Source organism: Scyliorhinus canicula, chromosome 21 (assembly GCF_902713615.1).
Source record: "Scyliorhinus canicula chromosome 21, sScyCan1.1, whole genome shotgun sequence".
NCBI lineage: Eukaryota > Metazoa > Chordata > Chondrichthyes > Carcharhiniformes > Scyliorhinidae > Scyliorhinus > Scyliorhinus canicula.
The window spans coordinates 40776790-40791033 of NC_052166.1; the positions used below are offsets into that span (position 1 = coordinate 40776790).

Consider the following 14244-nt stretch of genomic DNA (forward strand, 5'->3'; position numbering starts at 1 on the left):
AGGATATTCTGTTTCTTGTTTAATTTTACCCTGCATTTTTGTTTTTAGGTACAGATTATTTCCATAACTTGAATGCAGTCTACAAACACGTGATCAGCATGCAGATTTTCTGTTCCTCTTCAATTTATTCAACCCACGATAAATAGGTTATTTCAACATTGAGCAATCATTTCACCCCTAACCGCTGTGGCCTGAAATTGTGATGGAATGAACAGCGGGGGGAACCACACAGAGGTTGCAATTGTGTTCTTAATGTTATAAGGACTGACTTTAATTTTAATTATTTAACCACCACACAGAGAAATAAAGTAGAAATTATTTTGCAATAAAAAAATAAAATTGATAAACAATAAGCATGTTTATCACACAAAGAAAAAAAAACACTGGACAACAGATTATTGGACACAGCTTGCAGCATGGTGATTAAGAAATTATTAGCTGGTGATTCCCATTTGCCTTTTACATCTTGCATCAGCATCTTTAACTTGCTGAGAAAGCAACTTTAGCCTCTTTATATAAGAGTCTGTTTCTGGGACATTAATGCAGACCGTCTATCCTGCATATTTTGAATATTTGCCAAAATCCTAATCCCATAATTGATAGTTTCATGTTTGACATTTTATCGGTCTATGTTAAGTATTTAGCCAACGCCAACCTTTTGAGGTAAACTTGTGGCAGCAGCCAATGAGTTAAGATTTGGAGTTCCAGGTTAATGAAATTCTAAACAGAAAGAGGACTCTGCAAATGGTGACGCAAAGACTCAATTTCTTCAATGTATTTGTCACTCAATCCACCCTGAGGTGTGGGATTCAAATCAGCATTGCTTTTACTGAATCCATGCATTGTTAAATACAAGTCTTGTCACAACCTGTAAACTTCCAATCCCTTGACAATTTATCACACACGTGGAACTGTTCTCACCACAAATATTTAAGACGTTTTCTGCAATTTGTTAAAACAACACAACCATAGCCAGATCACAGCACATAAATAAGGGCACCACTTAAAATTGTGTCGGCGCCAGCAGTCGAAAAATGGTCCAACTTGCCCCTGCTTACTTTCTGGATCTGTGTTGTGCTTCCAGTATTGTATTGTATCCACAACTTCCATGGAACAGAAGGACGGGAGCGTAAAACAATATCTGGCAAGGCTCCTTAACCCTGGGTGCACTTGAGAGGTTCCTTAACCCTGGGTGCACTTGAGGCACCAAATAGATGCTAATTGTAAACACTTGCCCGCTCATGGAATTTCACCCCCAAATGACTGGAGGCAAATTATAGGAGGGCCACTCATTCATTAATTCGTGCAAATTAAATTAAAAGAATCTCCCATTTTAAAACAAAAACCACAAAGTGTACAATCCCCTCCCACTGAGCAGAGGAGGATCCCAATTCTTGACCTTGCTGCTCAACTAAACCCAGTTATTCATGGGGTTGAAAAAAACAAATCTTTGCTCTTTCGGGTAACTTTGTCCTTTTTCCTGCAGGTCACCTGGATGCCAAAGTGGATTATTTCCAGCTTGGTGAATATCTTCCCCCCCCCCCCCCCCCCCCCAAAAAGAAAAGAGAGCTTGTCAGCCCAACACTCGCTGCAAAAGAGGGAGGGAGGTTCCCAGAGCTGATCCCACTCTCCCAGGAACTCTCCCTCGGACACCGTCCCCTCAAAAAAGGCGAAAACATAACCGTTTAACTGACCTTTCGCCAACCCGACCGCTCGCGCCATCTTCAACCCAACTACTTTCCTCTCTCTCGCTCTTCTCTCTCCTCTCTTTTCCTACATTATGTCCGTCTGCAAATTTTACTTTTTTTTTTCAAAAAAAAATGTAATGTCTTTTTTCCCTCTCACACTCCGCAATTAGGGCTTTTTTTTTTTAATGCCGGCGTCAAACGCCGTCCTCTCGCGAGATGGTTGCCCCGGGTGATGATTGACAGGTGGAGCAGCTTGACCGCTGCTAAAAAGGGGGCTGGCTTGCCGAGGACCCACCAGCTGGCGTGTGCGCTGGCTCTGCAGCCTATTGTTGCACAGGGTAGAGTTTGGTGGGTTCCCTCATCCTCCTCCTCCTCTTCACAATCTGCATTACGGGGATCTCAAACTTTTTTTTAAAAATAGCTTCCCTGGATCCCCTTATTCCCAAAGGGGCAGTAGTTGTAGGCCACCCCCCTCTTCTCCCACCCACTCTTCTCCCACCCACCCCGCAATACAAATTATGCTCCTATCTGATGGAAGTGTACAAAAGGTTGGACGGCACTTAAAGGAAATAGATATTTACTCATATGGCGCTGAGGACCCGGGGTCAAATTCGGGACCTGGCTCACTATCCGTGTGGAGTTTGCACGTTCTCCCCGTGTCTGCATGGGTCTCACCCCCGTCGTGTTATTCACCCTGGGGTAACACAGACTGCAACTGGATGCAGTTGTACTGGAAAGCAGACACCAAACTTGGACGTTGGTTCAATATGATTTATTGAACTTCTGGAGCAGTGCACACAACTTGCTGTGGGTTGACACTCTACTAGTCTAAGTGTGCTAACTCTAACTAATTAGACCAGACCAGCTCTGGGCCACGTGTAGAAGGGGCTAACTGATTATAAACACCCTGACTGTCACTACAGTTGTCACCAGTGGAAAAGAGGCAGCATGCTGATGCCTGGTGTGTTTTATAGTAGGAAACCCCCATCTAGTGTTCTGTCTGCTGATTGGTTGTGTTCTGTCCTGTGTGTTGATTGGCTAACCTGGGTGTCTGTCACTGCCTGTCTTTACCTCATTATGTTCACGAGTGCATTTTATGACAACCCCCACAAGCCAAAGATGTGCCTGTTAGGTGGATTGGCCACACTAAAATTGCCCCTTAATTGTGAAAAAAAAATTGGGTACTCTAAATTTCAAACAAAAAGATGTTTACTCGCACCGACGAGATGGGTGTGCTTGCTTCTCGTCGTGGAGCAGCAGGGTGGGCATCCTGCGGCCATCGGGGTTCTGCGTGGGACCCATGAGATGTTTGTCAACTGCTGCCCTGGGACCTGGGTTCAATTCCGGCCTCGGGTGACTGTGTGGAGTTTGCACTTTCTCCCCGTGTCTGCGTGGGTTTCCTCCAGGTGCTCCGGTTTCCTCCCTCAGTCCAAAGATGTGCAGGTCAGGTGGATTAGTTATAGAACATTACAGCACAGAACAGGCCCTTCGGCCCTCGATGTTGTGCCGAGCAATGATCACCTACTTAAACCCACGTAACCCGTATACCCGTAACCCAACAATCCCCCCATTAACCTTACACTACGGGCAATTTAGCATGGCCAATCCACCTAACCATTGGCCATATCTTTTCATTAAAACAATAAAAAAATATATACACGGCCAAATGGTACAAACACTCATTTTGTGTTGGAGAAACAGGATATCCTCCCCTCAGTACCAATGTACGGGAGGGGGTGTGGATACTGATTATTAAAACAATTCACAACACATTTCTACAAAAAACAAATGGCATAAGCACTAAACTTTGTGCTGAAGAGACCAGTTACCCTCGCCTCTGTACCAACAGAAGGGAAAGAAAGGGGGGTGGTGGGGAGAGAGGGGAAAGGAGGCTGGTGGGGTGGTGGGCGGAGTGTTGGTGAAGGGGGACCCAATAGGGCACTGCCTGAACTATCTACAGAGGCAGAAAAACAAAAGAACCATCAATTATGATGTGCCAGATTCTGGGAGTTCCCCAAAGCGGGCGAGGGGCGACATAGTGAGACCCGTTAGTGAGACCCACACCTCGCTACAGAATGCCTCGTGCACCCTGCCCTCCCGACACTGGGCGGCTGACAGCCTTTGGACAGTCGCCCTCCGGGCCCGAATCCTCCACCACACTGAGTGCGGCAGGTGACACCGGCCCACCAACCAACTCAGGGGTTGCCTTGACCCCGCCACCGGGATCATCGACAGGCGGGATCTCCTCAGGCTCCTCCCAGGGTTCCGGGCCAGCGGGAGGCGGTGCTGCAGATGCCTGCTCCGCCCCCGCCACCTGGTCACTGGAAGGCCCTGAAAATAACTCCGGAAACAGGTCCGGGATGGTGGCAGAGGTGCCCAAGGACAGCGGCTGGGACAGTGGGTCTTCCAAACCATAACCCGCTCAGAACCTAAGAAGCAGGGGCTTAATCGCTGACCCCCTCCCCTGAGTCCGGGGTGCTAAATTGTACTGGTCACACGCCAGGGAGACCTCTATCTCTGGAGGCCCCTCCAGGCTGACTCCTTGTCCCTCAATGCTTCCCTCCAGAAATTGTGGCTGGGACAGAGCACCCTCTGGTTCGAGGTCACTACCGCCACCCAAAGGGGCCCGCGCAGAAGTGTCGCTGGGTCCGGCATCGGATGGCGAAATGTCACCGAGTTGAGGGTGTTGCTGGGGTGCGGCGTAACGTCTGCACCCGGGTCAGTAGTCAGGGGCACTGGGTCAGTCAGGGTCGGAGGGCCAGAAAGATCCAAACCTGACCACTGGCGAGCCGCCCTGTTGTCTTCCTCTCAGCCTTCCAGCCACGCGGCTGTCCCCTCACCTCCACGCCAGTGGAAGTTGAGGGCTGGGGGCACCATCAGCGGCAGTGTTAGAGGTGGGGCAATATGTCCCACCTTCTTGCAGGCGTGGCACCGTACGCCACCAGCGGACCAGACGATGCTGTAGGTTTTGTCCCCAAAAGGGATCTCAAAAGTCCCTTCCAGGACCTCCTCCAGGGCCAGGCAAACAAAGACCTGGTGCCGGAATGAGAAAATATGCTTGAGGGTGGGATCTTTGAGGCTGAGCAGCAGCGGTATCATCCCTGACCATACCACCCAGTTGATGGAGGTGGGTGAGGAGGAGCTCCGTGGGAATAAAATGCGGGACATTAGAGAGGATAACTCTCTCGGCAGTGAGCCCTTTTTCCAGGATGAGGTGGACCACCCGCTCAGCTCTCAAAAAGAAGGCAGCTTTGCCATACACCTTTGAGGCTGCAACTATGCCCAAAGGGCCAACAACCTCGGCCTTAGCACAGACGCAGGCATCAATTGACACGGTGGGGTGGACTTAGCCCTTCACTCCAAGTTTTTGGGTCATGAGGCGAAACGGTGACCTAACCCCAGGAACAGTGGGGAGGGTGATGCAAAATCAATTACACAAAGACGGGAGTTGGATGCAATCGAGGCTTTATTACACTAAGATGTGTGGCCTCCTACAGCAGCTGGCAAAGTGGCTGCTGTACTGGGAGCACACATATTTATACTCTGCCTACTGGGCGGAGCCAGAAGGCAGGGAACTACCGCCGTAGCTGTAGTACAGGGCCTTACCACAAAACACCTACACTGACATCCTCTATATACAATATATACATCAGTGGTGACTACCACATTCACCCCCTGTTAAGATCGAGTCCGGCGGGGGTGGTGGAGAACTATATACAGATAGACTTTCAAAGTACAGAGAGCAAAAAAAAAATTGAGTCCAGCAGGGTGGAGAGGAAAATTATGTACAGAGGGATGGTGTTTTAAAAGTCCAGGTCATGTTACAGATTCAGTCAGTCCGGAGCCTTGATCTGGCGTTGGTAGCGCCGCAGTGCTGGCGGTGATTCCGGTGTCGGTTGGGTCTTCGGTGACTCTGGGAGCGTGTCGAAATCCTCTTCATCCTTGGGTGTGGGCAAGGGGAGGACGGATTGTCCCGGAGCGGTGGGGTGTGCCGGGGGATGGGGGTGTGTGTGTGTGTGGGGAACCAGCTGGTGCCAGGTCCCTGAGGGAGACAGTATCTTGGCGGCTGTCGGGGTATGCTATGTAGGCGTACTGTGGGTTGGCGTGAAGTAGCTATACCCTCTCAACCAACGGGTCTGCCTTGTTTTGTGGAGTTGTACGTGTTTACAGAGGTGTATGGGTCCTGGGGCTGCGAGCCAATCGGGAGCGACACCCCGGAGGTGGACTTCCTAGCGAAGGCAGAGACGTTCATGGGGTGTTTCATTAGTCGCAGTGCACAGGAGCGACCGAATGCAGTGCAGGGCATCGGGAAGGACCTCCTGCCAGTGGGAGGCCGGGAGCTTTCTGGACCATAGGGTCAGTTGGACCGTCCCATTCTCCCTCTCCACCTGTCCGTTTCCCCGGGGGTTGTAGCTGGTCGTCCTGCTCGAGGCAATGCCCCTGTTGAGCAGGAAATGACGCAGCTCATCGCTCATGAATGAGGATCCCCTGCCGCTGTGGACGTAGGCGGGGAAGCCGAACAGAGCGAAGATGGTGTTGAGGGCTTGATGACAGTGGCAAACGTCATGTTGGGGCATGGGATGGCGAAGGGGAATCTGGAATACTCATCGACCACACTGACGAGGTATGTGTTACGCTGAGGCGTACAAAGGGATGGAAGGCCTTCACCAGGCGCGCATGGTCTGGCCGGTAGAAGTGCAGTTTGCAGTCCGCGCATACCTGGCAGTCTCTGTTCAGCAATCCTTGATGGAGTGGGGCAGATTGCGAGGCCTTGATGAAATGGTAAAAACGTGTGACCGCCGGGTGACAGAGGTTGTCGTGCAGAATCCGGAGTCGGTCCACTTGTGCGCTGGCACATGTACCTCAGGAAAGGGCATCGTGGGGGCTCTTGGGGCTTTCCGGGGCGATACAAAATCTCGTACTTGTAGGTGGAGAGCTTGATCCTCCAACTCAAGATTTTATCATTTTTGATCTTGCCCCGCTGTGTGTTGTTAAACATGAAGGCAACCGACCGTTGGTCAGTGAGGAGAGTGAATCTCCTGCCGGCCAGGTAATGCCTCCAATGCGCACAGCTTCAATGATGGCTTGGGCCTCTTTTTCGACGGAGGAATGACGAATTTCGGAGGCGTGTAGGGTTCGTGAGAAAAATGCCACGGGCCTGCCTGCCTGGTTGAGGGTGGCGGCTGGAATGGCCCGCAGTCTGTAACGGTCAACCATCTAGTCCATTTCCCGTTGGAAAACCGCGATCCCGTTGGTGACGCCAAAGGGAACCCTGAGAAAGTGGTAAAGGCGACCATCTGCTTCGAAGGCAGTGTATGGGCGGTCTGCCTTACGGATGGGGAGCTGGTGGTAGGCGGATTTCAGGTCCACAGTTGAGAAGACCCGGTACTGTGCAATCTGATTGACCATATCAGATATGCGTGGGAGGGGGTACGCGTCGAGCTGCGTGTACCTGTTGATGGTCTGGCTGGAGTCCACAAAATGGTAACGCCTCGTCAACTGTGTGCATCGCGGCTTTGGCGATGTCGGCCTTGATACGGTTGAAGGCCTGTGAGCCTCGGCCGTCAGGGGAAATAGAGTGGATTGGATGAGCGAACAGGCCTTGTCCGCATAGTTTGGGACCCACTGGGCGTAATAAGAGAAGAACCCCAGGCATCATTTGAGGGCCTTGGGCAGTGGGGAAGGGGAAGTTCCACGAGGGGGCGCATGCGGTCGTGATCAGGCCACAGAACTCCGTTCTGGACCACATAGCCGAGGATGGCTAAGCGGTTCGTGCTGAACACGCACTTCTCCTTGTTATAGGTTAGCTTGAGGAGAGTGGCGGTGTGGAGAAATTTGGCAAGGTTGGCGTCATGGTCCTGCTAATTGTGGCCACAGATGGTGACATTGTCCAGGTACAGGAAGGTGGCCCGCAGTCCGTAACGGTCAACCATCCAGTCCATTTCCCGTTGGAAAACCGCGACCCCATTGGTGACGCCAAAGGGAACCCTGAGAAAGTGGTAGAGGCGGCCATCTGTCTCGCAGGCAGTGTATGGGCGGTCTGCCTTGCGAATGGGGAGCTGGTGGTAGGCGGATTTCAGGTCCACAGTTGAGAAGACCCGGTACTGTGCAATCTGATTGACCATATCAGATATGCGTGGGAGGGGGTACGCGTCGAGCTGCGTGTACCTGTTGATGGTCTGGCTGGAGTCCACGACCATCCTGTGTTTCTCCCCAGTTTTCAGCACTACCACTTGGGCTCCCCAGGGGCTGTTACTGGCCTCTATAATGCCTTCCTGAAGCAGTCGCTGGACTTCAGATCTGATGAAGGTCCTGTCCTGGGCGCTGTACCGTCTACTCCTGGTGGCGACAGGTTTGCAATCCGGAGTTAAGTTTGCAAATAGGGAAGGTGGGTCAACCTTTAGGGTCGTGAGGCCGCACACAGTAAGGGGTGGTAGGGGCCCACCGAATTTTAGTGTTAGGCTCTGGAGGTTGCACTGGAAGTCCAGGCCGAGTAGCAGGGCAGCGCAGAGGTTGGGGAGGACGTAGAGGCGGAAGCCGCTGAACTCCACGCCCTGGATGGTAAGAGTGGCTATGCAGAACCCCCGGATCACCACGGAGTGGGACCCGGAGGCCAGGGAGATTCTCTGGTTGGCGGGGATACCGCAAGGGAGCAGTGCCTTACCGTATCGGGATGAATGAAGCTCTCGATGCTCCCAGAGTCCAGCGTGCAGGAGATCGCGTGCCCATCGATCTTCCCATTGGTGGAAGCAGTTGACAGGTTGTGTGGGCGAGACTGGTCAATTGTGACCGAGGCGAGACACGGCTGGTAGATGGTGTCAGGCGATGAGGTGCCCGGGGGTGGGCATGGGTCCTGGTAAGATGATGGCACCCACGGGCCACACGTGTCGTGGGGAAGACAAGATGGCGGCGCCCATTGATCCTGGGGCGAACAAGATGGCGGCGCCCGCTGGTCGCACGTTGGGGGAGTCGGAACAATAGCGGCGACTGCACGGGCCAGGCACACCGCAGCAAAGTGTCCCTTTTTGCCACAGGCCTTGCAAAGGGCGCTCCGGGCCGGGCAGCACTGTCGGGGGTGTTTAGGTTGCCCACAGAAGTAACATTTGGGTCCCCCGAGGTTGGTTGGCTGCCACGCGGCACAGGCGTGGGGTTGGCTGAGGGGGTCGCTGGTGTGGTCCACGATGGGGAGGCCATCTGCGGAGTCCACAATGTGCAGGAGGGGTGGGGCGTGCAGCCGGGGGCTGGATGTTGCCCGAAGCGACCATAAGCGAGAGTGCTAGCTTTTTAGTCTCCGTGAGGTCGAGCGTGGCCCCTTCTAAGAGGTGCTGGCGGACCCTATTCCTGTGACAAAAGCGTCTCTCATAAGCAAGTTCGAGTGTTCCGTGGCTGAGACGGCCTGACAGTCACAGTCTCTAACTAGGGGAATCAGGGCATGCCAGAAATCTTCCACTGACTCACCGGGAAGTTGACGACGAGTGGAGAGGATGTGCCTTGCGTAGAGCGTGTTAGTCCGCTGAGCGTAATTCTCTTTCAGTAGCGCCATGGCTTCTGCGTAGGTCGGTGCGTCCTGGATAAGTGGAAAGATGTTGGAGCTCAGCCACGTGTAGAGGATCTGAATCTTCTGAGCTTCAGGAATTGGGTCTGTCGCAGACCCGATGTATGCTTCGAAACAGGCTAGCCAATGTTGAAAGGTCTTTCTGGCATTGTCTGATTGCGGATCCAGCTGCAGGTGATCCGGCTTGATGCGGAGGTCCATCTTCTGAAAACTTAGTGTAATAAATTGATGCACGATCAATTACACAACGACGAGAGTTGGATGCAATCGAGGCTTTATTACACTAAGATGTGTGGCCTCCTACAGCAGCTGACGAAGTGGCTAGGATTTCCAATCCCAGGCCGGATGGTGGGAGATGAATGTAATGCAACATGAATCCCAGGTCCCAGTTGAGGCCGCAGTCATGTGTGCGGAACTTGGCCACATCATGTTCACCTGTGAAGACTGCTTTGCCTGTCTTGGAGCTTCCTGTAACATCCAGTGAGCTTCAGATAAACCAGGCAACAGTAAATGTCATCCTCCCTCTCTCCTTTCTCCTTCATCCAGGCAATTCAGCAACCCCCAGCTCTGGACACAGCAGCAAACAGAGCAAGTGGATTGACCATGCCAGAATTGCCTCTTAGTGTCCAAAAGGTTAGATTACGGGGATAGGGTGGAGGTGTGGTCTTAAGTAAGGTGATCTTTCCAAGGGCTGGTGCAGGCTCGATGGGCCGAATGGTAAATTCACTGTAAATTCAATGATTCATAGGCAGAGTTGCCACATTCCCACTGGTTTCCATCTTCATAGCATTATTCCCACCAGTACGGCTGAATTAATGCGCAGGCAGGGACTCTGCGTGATTATTTTATTTTTAACCACTTGCAGTTAATGACTGTTCTATTGATATAAAAATGATTAAGCATGTCCTATTAATGGAATGAATTTTTTTAGGGTGTATTAAATATTCAATCTTGTTCAAGTGTCATTTTTAGTGAACTGTTACGATCCCGGTTGATGTTATAGCTGGACGAAAAGATCATAGATTGGAACCCTGGCTCAAAACACCAGTAACTTTTATTTTTTAAATACAACATGGAGGAACTAAGTCACAGGACCGCTAATTAGTTTCAAGAAAAAGAAAACAAATTGTTAAATATGGAAAGAATTGGATTATTATACAATATGCCCATATGCCTTTACTTCTCCTCCCTCCAGTTTAACAATTACACACAGGTTTTCAGAATCACATGGAATACAAAGTACATCATAATCTACAATGAACTCATTAACACAAAAGTCCCTTTTAAACACACAAGATGACTATTGTCAAATGCACACAAGTCTGAACCCAAGTGAGTGTCTGTGGTTTTCTTCTCAGAATCTCCCCAGATGATTGTCACATGAAAGTTTACAAACTCCACTCCCAAAAAGACACTTTAATATCTTGGGCGGAATTCTCCACCCCCCCCCCCCCCCCCCCCCCACGCCGGGTGGGAGAATCGCCGAGGCGACGAGCGATTCCCGCCACGCCGCCCCGGCACCCGATACTCCCACCCCCCCCCCCCCCAAACCGGCACGGCGAGATTCACGGCTGGCCGCTGGGAGAATCGCCACTCACCGTGCGGCCTGCCCAACACGACAGGTTTCCGCCAGTGCCGTCCATACCTGGTCGCTGCCGGCGGGAACAGCGCGGGAAAGCTGGGGGATAACCTGTGGGGGGGGGGGTTCTTGCACCAGGGGGCGCCTCAAAAGGGGTCTGGCCCGTGATCGGTGCCCACCGATCGGCGGGCCAGCCTCTCTGAAGGAGGACCTCCTTTCCTCCACGCAAGATCCACCCGACATCTTCTTGCGGGGCGGCCATGGGGCGGACGGTAACCGCGCATGCTCGGGTGACATCATTTACTCGGCGCTGGCCACGTCATTTACATGGCACCAAGGCCCGGCGCACGTAAATGATGCAGCACCGCTCCTAGCCCCCCAGGGCCGGGAGAATAGGGGGCTGGGAGCGGCCTCCGACGCCAGAGTGAAACGCTCCGGTTTTCACTCCGGCATCGGGACTTAGTCTCCCAATGGGAGAATTGCGCCCCTTGTCTCACAAGTATACTTTCCTTTAGCGGTTTGCATTCCATAAGACCAGAACTTGTTTTCCAAATTGCACTTTTAAGCAAAGTTTCCATTCCACTTTAAACAGTGAATCCAGTCCAGGATTTTACAATAACCCTATTAGGATTTCTTGTTTTGACTGCTGTTCAAGCTGTTCACAATTGCTTTAACTCTCAAATCATTGACTGTCTTAAAATGACATCAAACGTTTAATCTACCTATGACGTCTGCTGTCCAACTTTAAATATAGTTACTGTAAGTTTATCTTTGACTCAGAACACTTTGCTTACTCTTCCTTGAATTCTTCTGAACAATATATTGGTCTCTGTTCACTTAACTTCAGTCATCTTCATCATTCTTTCCGTCCTAATTCCCTGGTTATCTGGATTATATCTTGTTCCTTTGGAAACTTTCCTTGCAACTCCCTTGTCCTGTCCAGCTTCTCCTGCTAGAGTTGAGAGATGTTCACTCCCCAGTGACCCGTCTTCAACTATTATTGCTTCCAGTTAAAACTAAGAACAAAAGAAAGCCCTTCCCTTGGTGAGTGTCCCTGGTTGCTAAGCAATGCCACTGCTGCTACTATTTATTCCTCACACTGTAGCCCTCTCTAAGCACAATAGAAACACAGTTGGAACTTTTTTAAAAAATAAGTTTAGTGTACCCAATTCATTTTTTTCAATTAAGGGGCAATTTTAGTTGAAGGGGCAATCCACCTAGCCTGCACATCTTTGGGTTGTGGGGGCGAAACCCATGCAAACAGGGGGAGAATGTGCAAACTCCACACGGACAGTGATCCAGAGCCGGGATCGAACCTGGGACCTCGGCGCCGTGAGGCAGCAGTGCTAACCACTGGGTCACCGTGCTGCTTACAGTTGGAACTTAACCAAGCCCCACACAGACCAACACCCTTGTCCAGCATGAATCTGAGTTTAGATTTTAACCTGCCAGGCACAGAATCATTAAGTTAAACACACTTAAAACTATATCTTATCTCTAAATGTTTATTCATACAATTATAAATCCCTTAAAACTACCTTTGTTTCCCGAACAGAACATGCCCAATTTCAATCTTGCAGCCCATTGGGATGGAGGAGGACCACTCATGCGCCCCACTCACCAGCTTAGGTTGCCCATCAGTGTTGTAATGCCCATCTAAATTTGGCAGGAACACAGAGGTCAAGAAACTACAGGAGATAGCAGGAGAAGTGGAAGTAAAACACAAGAGAACAGGAGCATGGGAAGAGCAGAGCACCAATGTTAAATCTTATTTAAGTATAATATAGGAACTATATGTTCATGTTTATTTCAACATAATTATCCAGAATTCCACTCACTGTGCATCAAACTATCAGTCTGCAACACATGCTGTGATCCGACAGATACACTCGACGAAGTTCCAACATTTGAGTCTAAAAGTGTAATTATTTTGAACTTCTGGAAAGCTCAGGTAAGGGCAGGAACACAGTGAGTGCAGAACACAGAGAAAGCAGGAACCAAGCGAGAGCAAGAACAGTGGGAAGAGAGAAGCACATCAATTGCTGCTCAACGCTTATTCTTGCCCACTGCACCACAGGCGGTCAACCACCTACCCTTAAGGCCAGCCATATATGGACCCCAGACAGTGTTTGTGGAGCCCAGTATCTAAACTGTTAATTCTGTTTTTATATTTTTAAAAGATCAAGCTGGATTGTGCTACTTGGAACTGAAAAAGAAAGACTTGCATTTTACAGCCAATGTTCAATCAGTGGCTACCATGTTTCCTGCATGTCAACAGTACAACAATGTGTATACAGCAATCTCCCACAAACAATGTGATGATCCGATAAGCGGCTTTTGCGTTTTGATTGAGGTGTAACTATTTACCTGAAATAATAAACCCGCACTCTGTCAAAACAATGCTACAAGTTTGTTTACATCCACCTGGGAGGGCAAATGTTTGATGGCTGCTTTAATGTCTAGCATCTCATTGGAATGATGACCCATGCAACAGATGATGGGATGAGCCATGATGCAGACATTCTAGTTGAACAGGAGGAGTGTGTAATATTAGATAGAATAAGCATAACAAGAGGAAGTACTGGAGGGATTGATATCCTTGATGGTGGACAAATTTCCAAGGATGGATGGATTGTGTCCCCGGCTGTTAAAGGAAACCTGGGAGGAAATGCTCTGAGGATCATTTTCCAATCCTCAATAGATAGAGGCAAGGTACCAGAGGATTGGAGGAATGTTATACCATTATGGGCGGCCAAGATAAGGCAGACAGGAAATCTGTCTTCCTTCAGCTGACGGGTCAATTACCATGGGCTACTGATTTAAGGTGATTGGTGGAAGGATTAGGGGGGCCATGAGAAAAAATGTTTTCACCCGGAGCCTGACAGGTTGGCCGAATTGAGAAGTTGAGAATGAAATGCTCAACTCATTTAAAAAGGTGCCTGAATCTGAAGCTGAAGTTCTGGAACCTGCAATGCTATGGACAAAGTGCTGGAAAGTGGGATTAAAATGAGCATCCACTTTCCTTTCTTTTCTCTTTTTGTGGCCGGTGCAAACACTATGGGGTGAATGGCCTCTTTCTGTCTTTCTTAATTTTTCTTTCGTTCTATGTTAGCTTCCTTCAATATTGCATTGAAATGAAATGAAAATCGCTTATTGTCATAAGTAGGCTTCAATGAAGTTACTGTGAAAAGCCCCTAGTTGCCACATTCCGGCGCCTGTTCGTGGAGTATGATCCTTTTTTTATAGTGTGAGTTCAATCCCTGGAGTGGTTCTTGAACTCCAAACTGCTGACTCAAAGGCTCGTGAGCTATCAATTCAGCCTCATAAAAAATGAAATGTCTGTATATGTTCACAGAAAATCAATTTGCAATTCCCTTGCCAGTCTTTTAGTTTCAAAGTCAGGTTGATGCTTTTCAATGTTA

General features: G+C 50.0%; 1 protein-coding gene across 9 annotated transcripts in view; it reads right to left on the reverse strand.

Annotated features, from left to right (window-relative positions):
- The window catches only part of LOC119955512 (zinc finger protein 11-like), a 78037-nt gene extending 76117 nt beyond the window's left edge, over positions 1-1920 (reverse strand). For 7 of the 9 annotated variants that reach the window (XM_038781775.1, XM_038781774.1, XM_038781769.1 and 4 more), the window contains exon 1: positions 1695-1919. In XM_038781775.1, coding sequence (XP_038637703.1) covers positions 1695-1722 — 28 coding nt within the window. In that variant the 5' untranslated portion in view covers positions 1723-1919. Of the gene's footprint in view, positions 1-1694 lie in introns of all 9 variants that reach the window. The other 2 variants (XR_005458488.1, XM_038781771.1) reach the window with 1 other exon arrangement.
- Positions 1921-14244: the final 12324 nt, after the last annotated feature.